We start from the raw sequence: 24,903 nt of genomic DNA, 5'->3' as shown, positions 1-24,903 counted from the left end.
GGTTGACTCTACCATAATCTTCCAAACCTCAGTCTCCTGAGTAGCTAGGACTACAGTGTGAGCTGTTCATGCCTGTTTTTTTCTTTTTTTTTTTAATCACGGATTCAGGGCTTTGTGCTATGGTGCAGGTCTTTCCTTCAAGGCCAGCATTCTACCACTTGAGCCACACCTCCATACCCAGTGAGGCCTTTGTTGTGTGGGGAGGAATACAGGATGTAACAATGTTTTTTGTTTTTAATGCCAGTCCTGGGGCTTGAACTCAAGGCCTAGGTGCTGTCCCTGAGCTTTTCTGCTCAAGGAGGAGGCTATTCATTTTATGGTAATCAGGATGCAGAGATGGGAAGAGGGCAGAGTCCCTTCAAAGACATCTACTTCCTCCAGCTGGGCATCACCTCTAACAGTCCACTCAACTAAAACAAATGAGCACTGATGGCAGACCCCTCAGCTGCACCACCAGCTGGGAACACAGCCTTCGACCCAAGCCTTTAGGGTCATTTATATTTGGAGACAATGCCTTTAATGAGGTAATTAATGTTAAATGGAGATTTTAGCATGGGCCTTAATCTGATCAGTGTCCTAATGGGAGGAAATCTGGACACATGTAATACACCCAGATGACCATGTGAGGACACAGGGCAGACATGTTTGCAAAGCCACCTCCTCCCTGTGGTGCCTTGACTTTGGATGTCCAGTCTCCAGAACTGTTGAAGTTTCTGTGGCTCAAGCTGGCCCAGCAAACTGAAACCAACTGGTCAGTTATCAGCCTGCTTTCACTGGAACTTGCATGGACAGCAATGTATGTTGCCAAATCAAGAGAGCATACTTCCTGTGTCCTGAACGCAGGAAGAGCTGGTACCAGCTTCCAGCCAAAGGCTTCCATCACAGCAGAGCCAGGCTTGGTTTTGCTGTTACAGGTGCTTGAACTCAGAGCCTCTTGCTCTGCCTTGATTTGCTCACCTGAGCCACTCCTCCATTTCTCTTTCTTCCTTGTTATACTGGTTAATTAGAGATAGGAGTCTCAAGGATTTCTCTGGGCTGGTTTTGTAGTGCTTATGAGACAAATTACCAAAGTAGAGATGTCTGTGGGATTGGGTTGCAGATTTCAGGAGCTTGGGAATCTGGGCTCCTGTTGAACTAGGAAGCCATGTCCTCAGGGTACTTTCAACTGTAAGGGACAGAAATCTGTGCCAAGTGCTATTGGGCACAGCTGGATGGGATGCCAGCTGCCTTATGAGCAATATGAGACAGAAAATAGCTTCTACCAGCACCCCCCCCCCCAAGGCCCTAAATCCTGCCAGCCACAAGAGTGAACTGAATGCAGATGCATCCTGAGTGGCTAGATTACAGGTGTGAGCCACCAGGCCAGGCTCAAAATAATAAAAAAAGAAAATGGATGCGGTTTTACTTATCAGTGCTATTTCTCAAATATATTTATGTGTGTGTGTGTGTGTGTGTGAGAGCATTTCAATGTAGAAATGAAACCATTATTCCACCGCAAAAAGAACTATTATTTCTGTAGCAGGACTAAAAGATACATTAAAATTTCTGACCCAAAGCAATGTATCTACAAAATATTAGTCAATTTTAGCTTTGGCATCCCTTAACCTTTGAATGCTTTATCTGGAATAAACCTTATGAATTGATTAGTCAGCTGTTATGCTTTTTACAGGTTTTACAACTGTGAGGTAAAACCTTACCCTACCAAAAACCTAAATAGTAAAATATACGTTGTCCGTCTCCAGTCAGAGGTTGGCAGTCCTGAATGTCAAAACAGAATTCTGCCACCAGAAACCCAGTGCATACCAGGAAGATTTATGAAATACACTGGGCAGTGTATTTCAGACCCAGTACCTTGGGTCTGGTCAGATGTGCTGGCTGCTTCCCCGAGACAGCCCAGGACAGCACACTACCATGCCTGGCCAAGACTACAAATGACAGGCTAACACTTTATTTTTTTTTTTTGGAAACTAAATACATTTTAATAGAAAACAAAATACAAAATAACTCTTTCAGAAAACAGAAATATCCTTTTCCCACACATTGGAACTTGCTTTGCCCTCAGAGTGCATCTGAGACACATGTGTGTGCATGATTCATCCCCAGCCTCTTCATCAGACAGGTGCTGTGGGGTGGAGTGGGGGCAAATGATCATAGGGGAAAAAAGACCCCACACTTCTGAATAAAGTCATTTAGAAACTAAACATTTCCTAAAGCTACCTGTGATTAATCCCAAATTACTCTTCAGCATAATCTCTTTTTGGTGTTAGGGATGAATCAGAGCTCATGCATGCTAGGCAAGCACTGTACCACTGAGCCACATCCCCTGCCCATCATAATTCTTTTCTTCAGGGGAGAATTACTGACAGATGTGCAGCTGTGCAAAGTCTTTTCCACCACTACTTCAGCTGCCCAATTCCAACTCACCCACCCACTTCTAGAAACATGTCATCCTGGTTCACCAGGAGTGAACCCAAGACTTCCCATTTTCCTAATCCATGGTGCCACCAAATTATCTGAATTCCCTGAACCTCGAAATTCCAAGTATCATTGCCAGTGCCAGGAGTCAAATCTGAAAGATAATCAGAGAAAGTCCTCTCTGCCAGTGCCAGGTTTCCTCTTCTCTATAATTACAACAACAATGATAAAAAAAAAATCCTGGGTCTCTTATCTTACGGAAATGGAAAGAATTTGCAAGATTATCCCTTCCTTTTCTACCTGCTGACCCACTTCCTCCATGAGGGAAGCAGGGACACCCCTCTCCACTGCCCCGGGGAGCCTCTGCAGCTGCCCCAGTACCTCCCTGGCTGCCCAGCCCAGCCCAACCCACTGGGGAGAAGAGAAAGCACTGCATACAGGAGGGTAGGCATGTTCTCTGAGAACTGACATCTAGTTCTCACCCAGAGTCTAGACATCACCTGCCCCACCATCCTGGGACACTCGGGCTGTGTGCCGGAGTTGAGCAGGGAGTATCCAGGAGGAAGGGAAGGGTTGGTTCTTCCAAATCAGGGATTCAGTCTCAGTATGCTCATGACTGTGGCCAGAGGTCTCCTAGCCTCACCAGCCCACAACCACCAAGATAAAAAATATCAGTGTTCTTGATTTTCCTGTGTGATTCCAGTCACCAGCAGTAGGTTGCAGGCCATGAACTGCACACTCAGGACATTGCTCATTTGCCCTGTGTACACTCCCACAAGCTCACTGGAGGAGCCGTCAGCGGGCGCACTGCAGCATGTGTTCCTGATGTCCCAGACACGTACAGAGTTGTCCATGGAGGCAGAGGCGACCAGGCCGCTGTCTGGGCTGAAGGCCAGGCTGGTGATGCTGTCTGTGTGGCCTCTCAATTCTTTAAAAAGAGTCCCAGAGGCCAAGTCCCACAGCTTCAGCCGCTGGTCCTCGCCTGCAGAGGCCAAGTACTTACCATTGGGAGAAAAGGCAAGGGAGAGCACAGGGCCACGGTGCCCTGTGAAGAGTCGCACTGAGTTCCCCTGCTGGGCACTCCACAGCCGGACTGTCTTGTCAGTTGAGCCAGTGGCTAGGTAGTTTGAGTTAGGGTGAAATTTGACACAGTCCACATCTGCCAGGTGCCCTGCATATATCCTCAGGGGATACGTCCGGTCAAAGGACCACAGCCTGGCTGTTCGGTCATGGGAGCCGCTGGCAAAGTACAGGCTATACGGACTTATGTCCAGGTCCCACACAGGGTAGGCGTGCCCTTGGTACAACACAGTGTTGGTGAAACTCCCGAGGTCCCAATATCTAATAGACATGTCTTCAGAGCAAGACAGCAACCCAGAGCTGTCTGCAAGGAACCGTGTGCTGTATACTGGTCCACAATGGCCCCGCAGAATCTTCATTTCTGTGCCCACGCTGTCATCCTCGTCCTCCTGCACATAAATATAGCAAAGAAAAGATTTAGCAAGCAGGGGAAATCGTGTCCATGACAGGGAAAGACTGAGAGTAGGACTGCCTGGGAGTTCTGTCCATCAAATGATGGCCATCTGGCCCTCTGAAGTCAGGCTAAAGATACAACAGAAAGCAAACTCTTTATAACCTAAAACTTGATATCCTCGAATGTGCTTTGCAGCAACATCGTTTCAGAGACACAAACACAACGTTATTTTAAATTCTGGCTGTATACTTGTAAATCCTAATTCCTAGATTGAGGACAAAAGGTAGCCCAAGGGAACATCTGTGTGTATTTTGATGGATGTCAAAAGAACCACTCCTCCAGTTCCTAGGTTTATTCTCTATGATACTGTCTTCAGTGTGGTGCTGTCTTTGTAAGGCTGTGTTGCTTCCTGTTATTATGACATGAAAAGAAATCCAGAGGCAGGCATGTTGCACATCTCTAATCCCAGCGAGTCTTAGGCAGGATGATTTCGTTTGAGGTAGCTTGGGCTATATAGTGAGTCTCAAAAACAAGGATTGGGGGTGTAGGTCAGTGATGGAATGCTTAACCAACAGACACAGTCTAGGTTCCTGGACAGGTTCACGACTCCTACAATAGGGCTAACAATGAGAGCATGAATAGGTCACATGACACCCCACAACTTCATGGACACAACCTGCTTGTAACTCAGAAGAAATAGACAGAGGACTCAAATGTTTCTCCACACTTAACAAAATAAGGCACATAGTTGTAGACTTGCTTAAACAGGGCAATTAACTCAAGAAATCGTCGCTGATGGTGCTTGGGAACAGAGCCTACGCCCACAGCCTGCCCTGCCACAAGGACACTGCTGCTTCCTTTAAATCCACTTCCCTGATCACTACTGCGGTGTCCATCCTGGAGATACGTCTGTGGTAGGTTTTACTTGAACCCAATAACTCACAGGCCTTGTGGTTGTCCTATGGCTTCCCTCTAGCAGGGCTGAGGACATGATTTCTGCCAAGGGCCCTCTGGACATCTGCAACATCATTTTTGGGCCATACAAAAAGCACATGAGAACATAGGTGTCTGCCCTATCACGAGCCAAACACCTCCTACCTTGGCTCTACAGGAAAACAGCACCTTTTATTTCAAGTCGCAAACTATTCAAGTACAAAGAGCTCCAGGGTGCACACATTTGAGGGCACCAAATAGATGCTGGTGTCTGTGAATACTCACAATGGCTATTCACTGCCCCCATTAACAAGACAGAAGCATCTAGAATTCACTAAACCTTCCAGAGATTACGGTAATGCTTTGAATCTCACATGACTCATTGCTCTGCACCAGAAAGTGTACATTAGGACTGTGTGTGAGGGAGGGAGGGAACGATCTCAGGTGAGTTACACAGTGGTCTCTGTAGTGCACTGTAGACCCGAAGGATGACACTGTGTGAGGGTGAATGATCTCCACGTATAACCAGCAGCTACAGAAGCAAGCCTTCACCTCTGGGGGCATCTGCCTGGAGATGGAGTGAATGTGCCACAACTCCAGCCAGAACAGTGCCCAGTAGATGGCAGAAACCAAGAAATGGAGATACTAGAACTTCTGCTCCTGCTGGCTATCATTACCAGGTCTCTGCCAGGATTATAGCTCAAAATAAACAAGTCCATTTGTTAGCATGGCTCAACCCCGTCCCACAGGAGCCTTAGCACCATTCTGCAGCCAGCACACAAACCCCTAGCCTAGGGGTCCTGGCTCCTGTCTCTTCTATGGGCAGTGCTGCCCTGCAGAAGCCAAGCATGCATCCAAATGTGAAACTTTGATGTGTGAAGTATAATCATATGATAACTCTACTGTGCAATTTTAAACATGCCTAAAAATTTAAAGATTAAATACAAGCCTATCTGCAAATATCACTGTACAGCTGCTAGTGCTGTGGTGTGCTGATGTCAGCTCCTAAGTCATCTATGCTATGGTGTACTCTATACATCTCAGAACCTTGAGTCTTACAGCACTCCTCACACCAGACAAAAACTTTTGGGGTCTGACTTTAGTTTTGAGCAGCAATCCAGGACTATCAGGAAGTACGGCTACCTTTGGCTAGGCTAAGTGTGCTAAGACTTGGGAACACAGATCACTGCTAAACATGTAAGAGATGACAACAACTTGAATTAAGAGTAGAAAACGTGACTGCTAGCTAGCATGGGCTGACATGACCCATCAGATTTCTAAGACTTAAGACAAAGACAAGTGTATTGGATTTCACAAACGGCAACACTGCTTGCATGCTGAAATAAAATTGTCCATGTCAGATTACAAAATACATTAAGGGGTATGGGCATGTTCATGTGTTAGAACACCTGCCTCACAACTGTGAAGCCCTGAGGTCAACCCTCGTACCACAGAACAGCAGTAATCAAACTATTAAACTGTGACAACACTAAATTAAATGACATACATGGCTCACATTATGGGCCAGGGACAGCACTGACTTCAATGAGTTTTGCATATAAATCCTAGAAACGAGGGGCTGACATCATGGATTTTAATTCAAGATTAAAGCACAGCAGACTGGGGAAGTCTCTGAATTCACATCTGACTGCACCAAGCATAGGGGCAGGGCAGGGCACAGCTACTCATGCACGTATGCACATGCACGCACACACACATGGGTAAACACCAGAGCCAGACCTGGCCTGGGCGTCTATAAGCAGCCACTCTGTACAGATGACCAAAAGACACAGTCCTCATCCTCAAGGGTAAGGGCTGGACATCCTTTCTTACAAGCAGGATGGGAGTGGAGGTCACACGGTGTGTTAGAGCCGGGGCACTGCTGTGCTGAGTCAGAGGCGTGCCCTGCTAGGCCTGCAGCCACCTTCAAACTAACCCAGTGCCCCTCCAAAGGTTCAGGAAAGCAGTGAAAACCCAGCTTCCTTTGAATTAAGAGGGGAAAAAGTGTGCTTTTGGCTATTGTTTTGTTTGTTATTATTATTTTTGTTTCCCTTTAGTGCTGGGATTTAAACCCAGGGCCTTTCAGGTTGCAAAGCAAGCACTCTACCATTGAACTGCATTCCCAGCCCTGTTTTTCTTTAAACTGAGACAGAATTCATAAAGTTCACAAAAAGTTCACAACTCACTGACTCTGGTACACAGAGTGTGTAACCATCACCACCATCTAACATAGGTTTTACCACCTCACAAAGAAATCCCATGCCTGTCAGCAGCCAGTCACTTCCTGTACACAGATCCTGGCAATTTCTCACTGCCAGACACTTCCCAGGAAGTCAGACAACATGTAGCCTTTTATTCTTCCATCTTTCAAGTGGCAGAGTTTTCAAGGTTGATGTACGTGCCAGCATTCCAATCCTTTTCACAGCTGAATAATATTTTGCAGTTAGGAGAGACCATATTTTGTTTATTCTTCTACTGGTAAACACTTAGGTTACTTCTACTTTTTGGTTTCTGTGGGCAGTAGTGTTATGAACATTTGTATACAACTTCTGGTACAGATTTATGATTTTAATTTCTTCTCCCCACCACCCCTTGCCGGTTCTGGGACTGGAACACATGGCCTCAAGCTCTCTCTGGGCTTCCTGCTCACAGCTGGTAATCTATCACTTGAGAGGAACACCTCAGTCCAGCTTTTTTTTTTTTTTTTTAAACTTTTGGTGCTGGTCCTGGAGTTTGAACCCAGGGTCTAGGTACTATCCCCAAGCTTTCTGCTTAAGGCTAGTGCTCCACCACTGGAGCCACAGCTCTTTTGATGCTTAATTGGAAATACAATCTCCAGACTTTTGTGCCTGGTCTGGCTTTGAACCATGATCCTTAGATCTCAGCCACTTGAGAAGCTAGGATTACAGGTGTGATCCACTAGTATTTGACTCAATCTTTCTTGAGAAGTAATTTGGAGATAAGAGTCTCAGGGACTTTTCTACTCATGCTAGCTTCAAATTGTGATCCTCAGATCTCAGCCTCTTGAGTAGCTAAGACTAAAGGCATAATCCAATGATGTTCAAATTTAATTCTCATATATATGTGTGTATGTGTGTATATATATGTGTATATATATATGGACACATATATATAAAACAATTTCTGGGTTTGAGCACTGACCTACTAAAATATTACATCCAACTGTTCCAGATGGCTCATGTCTGTAATCCTAGCTACTCATAAGGCCAAGATCTGATGACTGTAGTCCAAAGTTGGAGCAGACAGGAAAGCCCATGAGTCTCTTATCTCTAATTGAGCACTAAAAAGCCAGAAGTGGCACTGTGGCTCAAGTTGAAGAGCACTAGCCTTGGGCAAAAAAGCACAGGGACAGTGCTCAGGCCCTAAATTCAAGCCCCAGGATTGAAAAATAAGATTTATTATTGCTTTAAAGGATTACAACAGAGATTTCAAACTAAGGGTGTGTTTGTGCATGTGCACACATGCCAGCCAGTACTGAAGTTTTTAACTCAAAGGCCTCTCACTCTCGCTCAGCTTCTGTGCTCCGGTCTGGTACTCTATCATTTCAGCCACGCGTCAACTTCTTTGCAACTGTGTTGATACAGCCTCATGGACCTGTTTTGCTTCCTGTCACCTCTGCAATCACAGTGGCTTCAACATTTACTTTTGAGTCTTGCATTAAAAGTCTTCATTTTGCTTATAAATATTTAAGAAAAAAATCCAAATTCTCACCAGATTAACTACCTGAGCTAATTTAAAACATTGCTTCCTTCCAAAATGCTCCTTGTCAGAAAATTTCCCCAAAACTGCTAAGAGTACAGAAGCACGAAGCAGGAAACTCTCAGCAACAAGGCAGTCATCCCAACTCCAGTGCTGAAGTTAGGTTTGTTCTTGGTGAGGCAGAGACAGAGTCTGCAGTATTCAATACGAGTGTGAATAAACTGGAGGGCCAGACAAAGCTGTCCGAAGACAGCCTTTCCCTGCTACCTTTTGCTCAGGCCCGAGAAAGATTCCCTTTTCCTTCTAATCCAGCAACTGACTTGTTTCCACTGTTTCTTTTTCCACTGCTACTACCCTAGCTCATGCTACCAAAATTGTGCAAGACAGTGACGGTGTATCACCTTCTTACTCCTCAGCTCTAGTTACACTTAATTTCTTCATTCTCTTGAGTTCCTCACACTACTTAAATCCGAGTCTTTACATTTCCTTTAGAACCCAAGGTTCCTTTATTAATTAATGCTCTAAGTAATCTCCAAAGTCTGAATCATCAGGGTAGCAGGAAAAGGTGTTTGTTCAAAATTAACAAGGGCAATATCCCTCAGCTGTACCTGAAACAATAGCTACAGTGGTCTCCAGTGCAGTCTGAACGTTCAGACTCATTGAAGAGCAGGAGTAAATACTTTGGAGGGTTTCTTCAGACTCCTAGAAATCGGAGCTGTGCATGGGAATCCAGACTACTCACATAATGGACCCCATTACACTGTCTCAGTTGCCAAACACAAGTCCACAGGCCACAGGACCCAGAACAAGAAAGATCAGATCACAGTTCTCTGGTGTGTACAATATTCCCAGGACCCTCACTAGCTTCAATCTCCATACAGTGATTTTCACTCTAGTGTTTTCACATGCCATGCACAGCTACCTGAATTTCAGCAGTGGAAGGACAAAAACACGTTGGGCCCAGACTTTGTGGCTGCATAGGACACAATGACCAGGAAGCCTATCTCCTTCAGCCCATGTTCTGCAGTGGTAATTGCAGTGAATGACAACCGGTGACTGCTGACCCTTTCCACGACACCTCCACCCACACATGTGGCAGGTCACTGCAAGGCTGCGGGGACACTCTACCCTAACACATCACCACCTGTGTGTGCACACACGTGCGTACCTGGGTTTGAACTCCAGGCTTGCCCTTGCTGGCTGGTGCTCTAGCAGTTGAGTAACTGCTAGAGCAGTTGTGTATGCCAATCTTAAGGCTTGAACCAGGCCTGGATGCTGTCCCTAAGTCTTTTTGCTCAAGGCTAGCGCTCTACCACTTGAGCAACAACTCCATATCTGGCTTTCGGTGTTTAATTAGAGGAAAGAGTCTCATGGACTTTCCTGCCCAGGCTGGCTTTGAACTGCAATCCTCAGATCACAGCCTTCTGAGTAGCTAAGATTACAGGCGTGAGCCCTCACTGCCTGGCTTGTCACTTTTTTTTTGTTTTTTGGTTCTAGTACTAGGCCTGGGTGCTGTCCCTGAGCTTTTCTGCTTAAGTTTAGTGCTTTACCACTTGAGCCACAGCTCCACTTCTGGCCTTTTTGGTGGTTAACTGGAGCCCCTTCTGGCTCTGAGCAGCAATCCTCAGACCTCGGCCTTCAGAGTTACCAGGATTGCAGGTGTGTCCTGTGCACATGGAGCACGAGTATGGCAGTGGCCTTGGATGGCGCTGGCCCTGGATGGCCAGTCACAGAGTCCTCACTGCTGATGCAGCTGTGAAACCACAGACTTTTTGCAGGTGAAGACACTACTTATTAGTTTAAATGCAGACCTTGATCCAGCAGTCCTGCTTATGACCGCTGTGCCTGTACAGTGCATACACATCAGTGTACTACTTGAACTGGTACACAAACACAAACCTGAGCTAAACAAAGTCAACATCAGATGGAGATCTTTTAGTGGGGCTCTGCAGCGGAAACTGCTTTCTGGGCAGTAATAACACTGACTGCTGGGAGGAGCAGCTTTACCACCTAATTAGGTGCGAGCAGGACCAATAGCTAACATAGAGGGCTTGCATTTGGAGGAAAATATGGATGCCCATTCTCCACAAGACCTGTCAGGTGTGGAAAGACCAAGTGGAGCCCTACCTCCTCCTCCAGAGCGTCACAAGCCAGGTGGATGCGGGAGGCGTCTACATGGTGGGGCTCTGACTTCAGTTTCGTGGACCGCAAGCTCCACAGCTTGATGCAGGAGCTGTCAAACCCAGCAGCAAGCAGCTTGCTATCAGGAGAGATTTCTGCCGTGTTCAGCAGCTGCTCTGTGTTATAGAAGGCATAGAAGCAGATGGTGGTGAGGGAGGGAGGCCCGTCCTTGACACGCTTGATGCTCTCCTGTAAGACCTCCAAGGCAGCTTCGTTCTGCAGAATAGGGCTGGGCATCTCTGGGGGCTCCAGGCCACTGCTCTCACTGCGGGAGGAGCTGCCACTGGCATAGAGCTGGTAGTCTGTCCTCTTGGCAGGCTGCACATCCAGGTGAATGTGCACAGTGAGGACCTTGCACAAGGCAGTGTTGTTGTCACTCTGGAGGTAGCGGATCAGGTAGTTGTAGCTGTCTTCTTGGAGACGGACCACATACTTGTTGTCTAGGAATGCCCGGAGCTTGAAGTTGGACAGGATGTCCTGGATGGTCTGAGTGGTCTGCAGCTGCTCAATGACGTCCTTCTGGCTTGCGTTCTGCAGGAACATCCCATGGAAGCGGCTGTAGAAGCTTTCCACAGTGCTCTTTGGGCTGCTCTGGACCAGGTTGAGATGGAGGTAGACAAAGAGGGGGTAGAGGAGAGGCATCACTTCATGGCTGTGTTGGGAGTCAGAGTCTGCAATGAGAAGAAAGGCTGACACTCAGAAGACTTGTATGAAACACAGGTGCCCTCCTGGGAGCCCCACCCCTAACTCCTTCTGGTCAGGATCCTTTTCTGCAGACGGATCAAGATACCAGCTTTCATGGAATTCTGCAGTTCCAAAGTTTTCTGAGAAGAACAGATTCTGAGGCCCGAAGTCCAGCCCAAGAGTCACAGAGGACTTGCTCTCACCCCAAAAGAACTCAGCAGCTCTTGTGCCAAAGGCTTTAGAGTTCAGCATCTTCCCCAATATGTGAGCAGTTTTCAAATCACTTCTGATGGCCCTTAGACATACTCTCAAGGCATCGTTAGCCTCTGCAAAAACTTTCTAACTTGATTATAACTTTAAAAGCAATGAACAGAGTATATCCAAAATGATATGGATAGTACACTTAAGAGGAAGTTTTGACAAGAGATCTTAGCCTGTAAAATCACAGCACATACAGTGGGCTCCCTGACACATCAGCTATCCCGGCTGGCTATGCCTTAATGAGATGACACTGCTCATCTCAAGTTGTTCTGCCAGCATTCTCATTCTGACCTTTTTAAAAGCAAAAATCTTCTCTTTTGCAGTGGCAAGTTATAAATGAGACATTTTCTGGTCATTAAGAGATATGTAAAGCATGTCTATAATCCTGACTCTTGGGAGGCTGAGGCAGGAGGACTCAGTCAGCTGAGCTATACAGTAAAATCAGTCATAAGCCCCAGAAAACCCTAAAGCAAATACAAGTCAATGGGTTGGGAGTGCAGTTCCAATGTCATGGTAGACAAGTGCAGGACCTTGGTTCAGTTCCCAACATCACAGAAAGGATTAAAAAAAAGATGAAAGAGAAAAGATGAGATTCTACTAATGTGAGACAATAATGCCACGAAACTGTGTGACAATGAATGTTCAGAAACAGCCAGCTGTAACTGTCACAGATTAGCAGGAAGATGCATGTGACACAGAAGGACAGGAACAGGGCCCGAGGTAGTTTGTGACAGTGGGAGTGGGTGGCCCGGTGGGAAACTAGCACCAGGGCTAGCCCACCACTCACCCATCAGTACCAGTCCAGTGCATGACCCCAGTGCCATCTAGATACCTGCTGGTAGTAGCTGGTTCATTCCACTGAAACCCACCTAGCTTGTCCTCTTTTACATCTCATTGCTTTTGTGGTTTTGCTTTGTTTGTAATGAGTTTGGGTTTTTTGGTACAGAAATACCAAAGATATTTAGTGTGATGTTTGTACATATTTAAATAAGTTAAATGCTTTAAGCCAGCTTTCATGTTCTGCTAGTTTTTTTTTTTAAACAACAAGAAGGAATTAATGCAGGACTCAGGAACACTGAAGTGGAGAACCTAGACTTTTCTTTTTGGGGATATTGGGGTTTCAACTCAGACTAGCACTTGCTAGACAAGCACTTATCATTTTATGCACCCAGCAATTTATGCTTTATTCATCAGGTAAGACCTTGTGCTGTTTGCTCATACTTGGTGGCAGGCTACTTCCTGAGTAGCAGCTTACAGACATACACCTACCTCACCTAGCTTACTTGTTAAGATGGAATTTTGTTAACTTTTAGCCAGAATGTCCTTGAAGTAAGATCCTCTCAATCCCTGCCCTCCTCAGAAGCTGAGATTAGTGTGACCACTGAGCTTGGCTTGCTTACTAATTAAATAATACCAGCTTACTATTTCTGCTGAACAATCCACTTTATCATGAAGCAACACAATCAGTGTAATAGGTACATGTAGAATAAATGTTCCGTCTTCAAAGCCACAGTGAGAAGAGGAAGTTAGTGACAAGACGTGGCCTCACTGAACTGTAAGCTAAAACGAACCCTGGTTTTGCAGGCTGTGCCTCCAGGCCCACAGGCAAACAGGGAGTCAGGGCAGGCTGGAGTGGCTGGTCCTTACCACCCAAGAGATTCAGATACTGCTGCATGCTCACAGAGGACTGAGGAGGGACAGGCCCGGTCTGAGACTTACTACGTGTCTCTCAGCACACCCTGGGATTGGTCCATGGACCGCCACAATGACGCAACCAGGCAGGAATATAAATGGCCCAGATCCTCAGGATGAAGACCTGGGTCACTCATCAGGTGAAAACCCATGGCTAGACGAGGCACTTGCTGACGGCAAGAGGAATGTGGAATGAGTAGCAGGACAGGGTGGCTATGAACAAGAGCTCCCATCACTTAACAGAGAAAGAGGGCCGCGGTGTTCTGAATTCCTTCTGCACTTCCTTAGGAATGTGTGTGGATGTATACATGTATTGAGCAAACCCATTTCCCTCTCCCTGTGACTATGTATCTTAGGATGAACAAACTCTGTCGTAGCATATACTCATTACTAACTGTATCACATCACAGCTTAAGCTGTGGACTGTGATGCAGGGCACACAGAGCTCAAAGGCACAGCCCCTCTTCTGTCTGCAAAGGATGGCAGGGTTGTGCTAGGTAACACATGGTGTTACTGTTTGTCTTTACACACTCCTTTAACTGTCTATAGAGATTAAACATAGGACACGAAGAAGCCACGTGAGCCGAGCTGATGATGGGTAGTCTTTGGTGAGGTATTTTATATAAGCTGTGAAGGTTTCTTTCAAAAGAGATGGAACACTGCATTAGCAGACAGTATGGGAAGTACGCAGACTTGAAAAGCAATTATCTTCCACAATGTTGGAAGGACTTAATGGGAAAAGACTGAGGTCTGCTCATGAAGAATTCTGCCAACAGATGGCTTTTAGGTTTGGAGTGCAGTATCAACCTTCTTTGTTCACTAGTCTGACAGCTGTCCTGCAGATTTTAGATTTGCCAACCTCCATCACTCCATCAGGCAAGCCCTCATATCTCTCTCTATATAAATGCTCTGTTGGTTCTTTTTGTCTGGCAAACCCTACTAATCAAAATCTGACTAATGCTGATGTCAATATTTCTTTAACATCTATGCTGTAGAGAACTTTTGGAAAATTTCTTTTCCAAAATACCAAGATATGACATACAAAGAACAGAAAGACTCAGCTTTTACACACTAGACCTCCAATACATGCTGTTGAGGAATGAAGGGTTCCACAACAACTTAGAATCTTAGTTTTCCAGATGAGAAATATTTTAAATTTAGGGGGAAAAAACTGGCAAGAGACAGTGGCAGGAGCTTCTCTGCTTTAAAACAGAAAAGTACACTGCTACTTTGACACTACTCTCTCTTGTTTGGAGCCAGGTGAGCCACCTAAGATAGGCTTGGAAGAGGGACAATTTTATTCCCACTTCAAATTTTGTTCCCTTGCAATAACAGCCATCTGTGTTTGGCTGAAAGCATACTCATAAAATATCCTACCACACATAAAGTACGCCCTTTCCTCCAACTGTCCATCCGCTGTATACTCTATAACTGAGAGCTCTGTGATGCCAATTCTGTGGCTGAGCAGCTGCCTGGGGTGAGGTGGGGGTGGGTGGTGTGGTTGTGTGTTCAGCTCCTGTGATGTGTGGTAAAGTTGTGTGGGGTGGGGGTGGGGGTGAGGTAGGGGTGGGGTGTGGCTGGTTTTGTAGACAGCCTAAGAGGAAGGGATCTGGAGGTGGGAAGCCAGGAGCTAAGGGCAGGGCAGTAGCTGTGTGCAGGAACTCAAGAACAGGCCTGTGGGGAATGGGGCTCTCCCACTGGGGGCAAATGAACCCGAGCCTGAAGGCAGGAGGGAGGAAGCACCGGAGTGCATCTCACACCTATTCATCGTGTTCAACAAGTATCTACTCATTTGATTTGGTTCTGTTCTTTGGAGACAAAAGGGTGGAGAAAATGTTCCAGGAAAATAATCCTCTAAATAATCTGACAGATGGATTAAAGAAACAAAATATGGACAAAGTCACAGAGAGCCTTCTTAATTCTGAAACTAAACATCCTAAGGAAAGGCTGATGGGTTACAATCTGCTGGAATGTAAATTTCAAGGCAAACCCCCCCCCCCAAAACTATAAGATGAAAATAAGGGGGGCTGGGAATGTGGCTTAGTGGTAGAATGCTTGCCTAGCATGCATGAAGCCCTGGGTTCAATTCCTCAGTATATAAACAGAAAAGGCTAGAAGTGGCACTGTGGCTCAATTATTAGGGTGCTAGCTTTGAGGAAAAAAAAGAAGCTCAGGGACAGTGGCCCTGAGTACCAAAAAAAAGGAAGACCCATATATTAAGAAAAGACAGTGCTGTCAAATACAGGGATTCCCCCTCAAAAATATTTAAGAAAAGCACTGGGAGCCAAGGGGTCAAATGGGGAAAGGGATGTAAATGTAAGGACATATATACTGTGCACTTGTCTCCTGCTGCACTTCTGGGATTAAAGATGACGAGACACCCACATAAAGCACTGGAGCCACCTTAGCACACTCTATAGACCAGCATGTCGCCTGCTCTAACAGGACACGCTGCTGCTGCACAGCATCTGGCGTCCTTACTACTCCATGTGAGACCCTGTGAGTACAGCCATGTTAGGACCACTCATGGCTTCACCACTTGGGTACAGACTGACTCAGTTGAAAGCAGACTGCAAGACCTCTGCCATGAAAGCAAGAGAACACTTTCATGGAATGACAAAAATGTCATCACACCAAAAATCCAGTAACTTTCTAAAAATGGCATTGTTCTAAACTTTTCTTTTTGGGTTTCTTCTTTAAAGTTTGAACTCAAGGCCTCCTGTTTGCTAGGCAGGTGCTCTACTACTGAGGTATGACCCTAGCCCAAAGTTTTCATTTGGCCAGCCCTGGGGCTTGAGCTTGGGGCCTGGACACTGTCCCCGAGCTTTTCACTTAAGACTGGTACTCTACCACTTTGAGCCATAGCTCCACTTCCATCTTTGTGGTAGTTAACTGAAGAGTCGCATGGACTTTATTGCCTATGCCGGCTTTGAACTACGATCCTCAGATCTCATCTTCCCAAGTAAGAGCTAGAATTAATAGACATAAGCCACAGGTGTTTGGCTTAATCCAAAGGTTTAAAACTAGATTTTGACATTCACTGATATCTAGTAACTCTCAATACCTTGAGGGCAGAGAAAGATTTCCAGTTCTTTCAGGTGTTTTGTGTACAGAAAGAGTCAGCAAAATACCTTGATTAGTAACCAGAATTAATATGTTTCTTTTATTGTGACTTCCAGCTTTAAGTTGTAATTAGTCATCACAGAACCAAAAAAGATGATCTGGTTTTCCAAATGGTTTCTTCATATAGTATGAGACAAAACTGGGATCCCAGGGAGGTTCCAGGACTCATTTTTCTTTTCTTTTTTTTCTAGTACATTCAGATTTTATTTTATTTTTTGGGGTCCGGTTGTGGGGCCTGAACTCTGGGCCTGTGTGCTGTCCCTCAGCTCTTCAGCTCAAGGCTAGTGCTCTACCACTTGAGCCGCAGCGCCACTTCCAGTTTTTCTCTTTTTTGCTTATGTGATACTGAGGAATCGATCCTAGGGCCTCATGCATGCAAGGCAAGCACTCTACCGCTGAGCCACCTTCCAAGCCCTACACTCAGATTTTATGAAACTGTGTATTATCACAAATCATCCAGGGACAACATTGATAGGAATGTATAGTCATAATTTATAATTTCATTTATCAAACTATTTGTCCAGCTTTACCAATGGCATATACCGTGTGTCCCTGTAACAGGTAGTTCAGCAAAAATCACAGATAAAAAATGCTGAGAACACAGGTTAGTGAATGTAATCACATTCAGTTTTGTCATACGCTATTATTAACTTAACAGTATAAAAATGGAAAGTCTTTTTATTTTTAAATTATTGCTTTCAGGACTCATTTTTCTGATTGATTCATTTTCAAAACCACAGGGTGAATTGAAAGAGATGATTGGAATGCACTCTACTGATTTTGTGTGTTACCATGAACTGGTCTAAACAACTTTGAATTCCTGCATCTGCTGTCTTGCACTTTGGGAAATGAAGGGCCAAGACCATCTTGAGATATATAGTCTTGTTATCAGAGATACCAATGTACATTTCAAACCACTGCATTTTGTTTTTCTTAATTCAACATGGGCCATGGAAAATCAGTCAGTCAACACCAGAGCTCTCTGCATTTTTGTACACTTCAACCTTATGACTTAACTCTCAGGAATTCCAAGTTTAGAAGTATGCAGTATCTCTGACTCCCTCTTACCTGACATAATGTAGCCTCTCAGTGACATTTGCATTGCTCTATTTCTTAAAAAAAAACTTCCTGTGTCAAGGACTTACCTGTGAGAAAACTCCGCAGTCGTCCAAACTGTATTTCATATTGCTGGGGTTCTGCCTGGCATGGGGCTGCAGACACCACATTGGCACAACCAGATTCTGACTGGACTGAGGGAACAAAGACAGAGATGCACAAAGATAATTAATATCCAGAGTGTGGCAGCACAGAGGGTTTGGAGCACCAATGGCATCTGACACTGCAACAGACTCTCTAGGGAAGTGGGCGTCCTGGTTGCTAACCTCCTCCGTGTGTCCCCTCTCTCCTGACACCCCATAAAATGCACACAAAGAATAAAACAGCAGAAAGCATAGGACAAAGAGGTGGACAGAATACAGACAGTATGTTCTTGAGATTTGGAAATATCTGGTGTCTCGACATGTTTCAGTGCATGTGGCGTGGACCATCCCAGATAGAAGAGCCCGAGAGACTCTATCTCCAATTGACCAGCAAAAAACATGAACTAGAAGTATAGCACAGGTAGCAGAGCACCATCTATGAGCAGAAAAGGCCTAGTGAGAATATAAGGCTACAGTTCAAGCTCTAGTATTGGTAAAAAACCCACAAAACTTTTTTCCATTTTACAAACAATGAACACTTCTCCCAGGCCCCTCATGGTGCAAGAGGAACGCTTAGGGTTATGGGAATGTGTTAGTGGTGGTTCATCACACACGACACCCTAGACGGAGTTTCTTTTTTCTCTTTTTTTTGGGTCTGGTCGTGGGGCCTGAACTCTGGGCCTGGGTGCTGTCCCTCAGCTCTTCAGCTCAAGGCTAGCACTCTACCACTTGAGCCACAGCACCACTTCCAGCTTTTTTCTTTTTGCTTATGAGAAATTGAACCCAGGGCCTCAGGCATGCAAGGCAAGCACTCTACCACTGAGACACCTTCCCAGCTAGACGGAGCTTCTTAAAACCAGTGTCATTTGGTCTTTTGTCCTCAGTCGGCCAGAATTCTTCTGGGAGCTGAGCAGAGAGTGAAGGCCGGAGTGTCAACACTCAGCATGAGAATGTGTACTTAATTTCAGTTCTGTGAGTTTATGCTTCATACAAAGAAGATTCAAATTCTCTCATCCTTTTTGTAGAGGGGAAAAGGATGGTGGGGAAAAGCCACTTTCAGTGACTAAACAAAACCCAAACACAGCCAGACATTGGAGTATGGTTAGAGAAATGGCAAAACACAGTAGGGCTGAGGGGCCACCACAAGTGTATACAAGAAAGAAATCAGTGCACTTCAGCAGGACTCAAGTAAAGAGGAGCTTGCAACCTGCTGGAAGGCAAAGTGGGGGAGAATGGATTTCCTCTGTGCCCTCCTCAGCCATGAATCCCACAGCTTCTTACATTACCCTCTCCTCTCCTTCCCCTGCCCACTCCTGACCTCACTTCTCACTGGACTGTGCCTTTTACCTGACCTGATCCAAGCTGTGGTCACCAGTGAAGCTTCACAACTTCAACAACCCTCCTTCCACTTGACACTGGGTAAACTGTGCATGGTTTCTTTTGCACTCAGCTCATTCCTTCTACCATTTCAGGAGGAGGAAGAGGAGGAGGAGGAAGAGAAAAGGAGGCAATGAACCACTAAGCAGAGTGAAGGGGCTAGAACTGACCACGGCCACCACAACAGAGGGTTGCAACAGGAAGAAACAGTAGTGGAAGAGCACAGAAAGCACAAGAAGGACCCGCTATGAGCATGTAAGAGGGGGAGCCAGGGCAGGGTCCCAGGAAACATTAATTCCAACCCCACCCAGCCATTAATGTATTTCATTATCACCTAATGCATGGTACAAAAAAAATCACATCACATAAAACATGAACTCATAATAGTTACTTGCTACTCAGATGGAGGCATAATTAGGTTTGCTATGAACTCTGATTTCCACACAACCATAAGAGAAATGTTAAAAACTGCTGAGCTGCGTGCAATGGCTCATGAGTTATCCCAGCATTTGGAAGGCTAAGGTAGGGGGAGGATCAGAGGTTGAGGTCATTCTGGGCAACATAATGAGATCTTTTCTTCAAAAAATAAACCAATAAAAATCTCAGGAAGCATGTATGGAGTACCGCATTTACAATCAACTAATCATGAAGTACACATTCAACAATGGGTGAGGCTCCATGCCAGCAGAGAGAGGCCTTGTCCCTCGGCTAGGTCAGCGGTCCCGTGGAATAAGAGTTGTATATGCCATCACACAGAGAATAATCTAGACACTCCAAGAAAGGAACTGTGACTCTAGCTTGGGCCTCAAGGGACTAGAAGTGACAGTGAACACAGCTTTGAAGGACACAGCTGGGGACCAGACCCCGGAGGGCAAGCAGCTCCTGCCCCGGCCATGGACAGGAGGCCTGTTACCTGTGAGGTTGGCAGCCATCTCCTCAGCGGTCTGTGAGAGTCGCAGACCTTGCTTCAGGGGGCCGTCTGAGTCCACGTACTGCCGGCGCTTGAGGTAGCAGGACACTGCCACCTGGACTTGCTCCGTGCGCACGCGTTTCATGACCTGCACGAGGGTGCAGAAGATGAATGTTAAGAGCGGCAGAGGGGACATGCGAATCACGGTAAGACAAGTCACCAGCCACTGACTTCCAAAGTACAGATTCAAGTTTCCTGATACCAGTGTGCCACTCTTTCATTTTAACTTTTTTCAGAGATCAGACAGCCAACTGTTTTGAGGGAGGGGGAAACTGCGTTTTTTAACTCAGGACTTTGCACTTGCTACCCAAGTGCTCTAAGCCCCATCCACAGCCCTTTTTTGCTTTATGTTTTTGGATAGGGTCTTGTGCCTATGTCTAAACCAGCCTTGACTGCAATCTTCCTCATGTTCCCCACATAGATCGGATGGCAAGTGTGTAGCATCATACCCAGCTACTGGTATAGATAGGATCTTAAGAACTTGTTGCCTGAGCTGGCTTGAGCTGTGATCCTCCTAATCCCAGCCTCCCCATTAACTAGAGAATATAACTTATTCTATTGCCTAAGTATATATAAATATATATATATATATATTTGCTGTTAGTACTGAGTTAGAATTCAGGCCTTCATATTGTTGCTTAGCTTTTTTGCTTAAGGCTGGCATTCTTCTACTTGAGCCACACCTACTGCTACTTCTTCATTTTGTTGGCTAACTAGAGAACAAGTGTCTCTTGGATTTGTCTACCTAGGCTGACTCTGATCCTTCATTTTCAGATCTCAGCCTCCTAAGTAGCTAAGATTATAGGCTTGAGCTACCAGTGTCTGGCTTCAAGTTTATTTCTATCTAATTCTTATCTGTTCACACTTTCTTTTCATGTATGATGTGTAGTGAATAACCAAGCCCACATTTTCCCCAGCTACTCATGAACACCCTGTTCCCAAACCATCTATAAATACTCTTTTTCTTCCCAACTGAAGGCCACCTTTCAAGACCCCCAAATGTACACAAAGGGAAAACAGAGAAGGCACACACAAAAGCACTGTACATTACAGACAAATGGTTAGGATTTCATAGCCACGGGATGTTAACTTATGACAGACACTGTACTATCTATGCATTTCTTTTCCAGATTACCACAAAGAATACAAAATACTTGCTAGGAAAAGGAGGCACTAAGTATAATGAGGTTGTGATTCAACAACATAATGAAACATCAGAAGTTCTAGACACTGACCTCCATTCTCACTATGACAGTGTATTAGCCATCTTTCTTATTCACGGCGAACACTAGGCTGGCACTCTGAGAGTAGTGTCCCCCGCTCTCAGCATCATTCATCCACCAATGAGGATGAGTTGTTTCGGTGGCCACTGGTCAGGATGATATTACTGTATCAATCATCTGTGATACTCTAACCTGGCTATTCAAGAATCCCGTGAGAATCAGAGGAAAAAGAATGAAAACATGGAGTTCACTGGCTGCATGGAGCATTGATAAAAGTGAACTATGTAACTCGTGGGTAGAGATGGAAGGGAGGGAATGGGAGAGAATGAGGGAACAGATGACGAAAGGAAGTGTACTCATTACCTCACACACATAAAGGTGACCCTGCTGCATATCACCTCTAAAACTACAATAAATTTAAACAAGGAAAGAAGAAAAAAGAATCCCCAGTGAGTGCACACATGTATACCTAACCTTACCCTGGAGATTCTGAGACTTTTTATGCCAATCCTGGGGCTGAATTCAGGGCCTGGGCACTGTTCCTGAGCGTTTTTTGCTCAAGGCTAGCATTATGCCACTTGAGCCACAAAGCCACTTGAGGCCTTTTCTGTTTATGTGGTACTGAGGAATTGAACCCAGGACTTCATGTATGCTAGGCAAGCACTCTATCCCAGCCCAGGAGATTCTGATTCAGTGTTATATTTAAAGGAAAAAAATTGAATGCAGACAGAGACTGTGATGGTACTGCTTTTTCCCAGTGTGGACAATCAATGCAACCAGCTTTCTTTGCATCCTATACTGCCTGCTAATGCTTTTAACTTGATTTCCAGGGTGCTTACTCTCAAAGTCTCCCATACCAGCCCCACTCTATACTTAACCAAGACTAAGACCTTTCCAGATTTTCCACTGTGATCTTTCATTGACATGGGAACATACACATGCCCCCACAAGCATCCCTGAGCATGCTAACCAGGCCCCTCTGACGTGAAAGACATGAAAATTCCAGGAGAGAAGACAGGAGGCAGACCTTGCAATACCAGCAACCTGAAATGGGTTGATACATGCAGAAGTCTACAGAGGAGGGAAAATCAATGCGAAACCTATACAAGAGTAAACAGCAACAACAAAAAATAAAAAGAAACCATCTACAGATGCTGATGGTAATGAATATGCCTCAATTCTACTCCAAATGGAAGTTATTTGAATCCAGTCACCACTTACAAGGTGTCACCATTACAACAGAGGACCACTGACCAGGGCTGATTATCTCAAGGAAGGGATTTGGCATTAACACTTTTGTAGTCACATGGAACTTAAATACCAGAGATATGATCCAACCAACTTAGCTGATTTTTATTCTAATGTACACAAGTGAAATAAAAAACGGAAAGAGTTCCTAAGGGAAATTAGAACCCTTCTGCCTGCCACACAGACTTAAAAAAAAGAAACATCAATGAAGGCAGAAATTACTGTTTGAAGATACACTAACCTAATTTATGGTTGATGATAAGCAAAAATGCCTAAGACAGTTGGGAGCCTGTGGCTCATGCCTGCAATCCTCAGTAGGCTGAGATATGAGGATCATGATTCCAAGCCAGCCGTGGCAGGAAAGTTCATGAGACTCTCACCTTCAATTAACCACCAAAATGCCAGAAGTGGAATTGTGGCTCAAGTGATAAAGAGTGCTAGCCTTATGCAAAAAAAGCTCAGGGCCAGCACTCAGGCCCTGAGTTCAAGCCCCTGGACCTGCGGGGGAAAAAGAGATAGAAAAGAAAAATGCTCATCTTTTGATTTTCTGGCTACTCATTTCTATGGCAGGAAGGACTTATGTATTATTCATAATGAAAATTAGCACCTGGTGCCTGGGGCTTATGCCTGAAATACTAGCTATTCAGAAAGTTGAGACTTGAGAATCACAGTTCAAAGTCAAACTAGGCACAAGTCTGGTTAACTGGACACAATTAACCAGAAAATACAAGTGGCAAGTGTGGAACAATCGTTAAAAGAGTACCAGCCTTGAGCGGAAAAAGCCAAGTGAGAGCAGCCGAGGCCGAGTTCAAGCCCAAGTTTTGACACAAAGAGAGGGAAAAAAAGATTAAAGTTAGGGCTGGGAAGGTAGCTTAGTCCTAGAGTGCTTGCCTAGCGTGCATGAAGCTCTGGGTTCGATTCCTCAGTACCACATACTCAGAAAAGGCTGGAAGGGTCGCTGTGGTTCAAGTGGTAGAGCTCTAGCCTTGAGCAAAGCAGCTCAGGGACAGCGCCCAGGCCCAGAGTTCAAGGCCCAGGACTGGCAAGAAAAAAAAATAGCACACATTATATTTAGCACACAAACTTATGCTTACAATGAACCTTTGGGGGAAAGCAATTACAACAGCCACTAGTGACACGCTGCTTCCAACGTAAGGCAACTGTATACACAGGTCTTTTCCGGCTCCTCTGGAAGGGCAGAAACTGAGACCCACAGGTCCCGCGGGCCGCTGGCTAGGGGCTGGGCGTCCTAACGGGCGATGGCCGGATCTCCTCCCCACGGCCGGGGCGGTGGCCGGACCTCCTCCCTGCGGCCCGGGCGGTGGCCGGGCTCCACCTGAGCGCAGCCCGGCGGTTTCCCAGGCCAAGCCACTCACCTACGCTCACCGCAGCGACTCCACCCGGAGGGCCGGCTAGGTGGGGCCGCGCACGTGCGCCCCGGGACGGAGACGCGCCCTGCCCGGCCCGGCCCTACCGGGCTCTTCCCAGCTCGGCTCAGCCCTGCCCGGCCCGCCCCTTCCCTGCCTGGCCCGGCCTGGCCCTGCCCGCTTTGCCTGGCAGCGCTCCCCCGCCCGGCCCTGCCCGGCCGGTCCCGCGGCGCTCCCCCTGCAGGTGGGTCACGGCGGTGCGGACGCGGCCGCCGGCCGGCGGACTCACCTCTCGACGCCGGAACCACAACCGCCGGGAGGTCCGCGGGGCCGCGCCTCACCGCCGGCCGCGCCGCGCGGGGCCCGCAGCCCACTTCCGCCGAGCCAGGCGCCGGCGAGAGCGCGCCCTGCTTCCGCGCCACGTGCGGGGCGCCCTGACCCGCGGGGAGGAAGGCCGGGCCCGCGCAGGTGCCCGCGCGGGAGGGCGCGGAGGAGCGGGAGGAGCGGCAGGGGCGGCGCTCGGGGTCGCCGGCCGCCGAGGCCCCGCCCCCGCGGCCCGCCCTCCCTCCGCCTCCCCGCCTCGCCCCTGCGGCTTCCCCCCCCCCACGCACTCTTTCCCCCTCCCCTCCCCGCCCGCCCGACCGCCCGCGCTCACTGAACATCCCAGGCGGCTCCCGCGGCCTCGCCACCGCCCCGGTACCCGCAGCTCCCGCCTCCGTCGCTGCCGCTGGGCTTCGTTTCGCGGCCGACTAGCCGAGGCCCCGTGCCTGGGACCCCTCGGCTCTGGGCGGCCGCCCCATGACGGCCTGAGGGAGCGGGCGCGCCGGGCTGGGCAGCCGACGCGCAACACCGCGGCCGGGGTGCACTCGGCGCTCAGCTGGCGCTGCCTGCGCCTCCCGCCCCGCCCCGCCCCGCGCCGCGGCGTCGGCGTCGGCGCCGGCGCCTGCCGGAAGCGCCGCCTCCACGTGCGGCGCGGACCGCGGAGCCAGGTGAGCGCTGTCTCGGCGCCGGCGAGCTGCGGGGCCGTCCTCCCGGC

At 47.0% G+C, this 24,903-nt stretch overlaps 1 protein-coding gene across 3 annotated transcripts; it reads right to left on the bottom strand.

Moving 5' to 3' along the window:
* Positions 1 to 1,597: 1,597 nt before the first annotated feature.
* Taf5l (TATA-box binding protein associated factor 5 like) lies at positions 1,598 to 24,714 on the bottom strand. 3 transcript variants are annotated; one of them, XM_069998174.1, is made up of 5 exons: positions 24,523 to 24,714; positions 19,973 to 20,117; positions 17,629 to 17,733; positions 10,670 to 11,394; positions 1,598 to 3,884 (listed from the first exon to the last, which is right to left on the bottom strand). In XM_069998174.1, the coding sequence occupies exons 2-5, from the start codon at positions 20,112 to 20,114 to the stop codon at positions 3,087 to 3,089; spliced, it is 1,770 nt and encodes a 589-aa protein (XP_069854275.1). In that variant the 5' UTR covers positions 20,115 to 20,117; positions 24,523 to 24,714; the 3' UTR covers positions 1,598 to 3,086. The 3 variants fall into 3 exon arrangements, with proteins under 3 accessions (XP_069854275.1, XP_069854276.1, XP_069854277.1); XM_069998175.1 differs by lacking the exon at positions 24,523 to 24,714 and adding an exon at positions 24,157 to 24,214; XM_069998176.1 differs by lacking the exon at positions 24,523 to 24,714 and adding an exon at positions 23,877 to 23,908.
* Positions 24,715 to 24,903: the final 189 nt, after the last annotated feature.

Source organism: Dipodomys merriami, unplaced genomic scaffold (genome assembly GCF_024711535.1).
Source record: "Dipodomys merriami isolate MVZ:Mamm:240054 unplaced genomic scaffold, mDipMer1.0.p SCAF_51, whole genome shotgun sequence".
In the NCBI taxonomy this organism is placed as follows: Eukaryota; Metazoa; Chordata; class Mammalia; order Rodentia; family Heteromyidae; genus Dipodomys; species Dipodomys merriami.
The sequence above is the reverse complement of the archived record's forward strand: the minus strand, read 5'-3'. Positions and strand labels throughout refer to the sequence as shown.

Bases quoted from the DNA above. Each gene is read 5' to 3' on its own strand.
- Taf5l (XM_069998174.1), bottom strand. From the start codon at position 20,114: ATGAAACGCGTGCGCACGGAGCAAGTCCAGGTGGCAGTGTCCTGCTAC. The intron at 17,734-19,972 runs GTAACAGGCCTC...TTGTTCCCTCAG, and splicing joins GATGGCTGCCAACCTCACAG to TCCAGTCAGAATCTGGTTGT. The intron at 11,395-17,628 runs GTAAGTCCTTGA...TTCTCATTGCAG, and splicing joins ACTGCGGAGTTTTCTCACAG to ACTCTGACTCCCAACACAGC.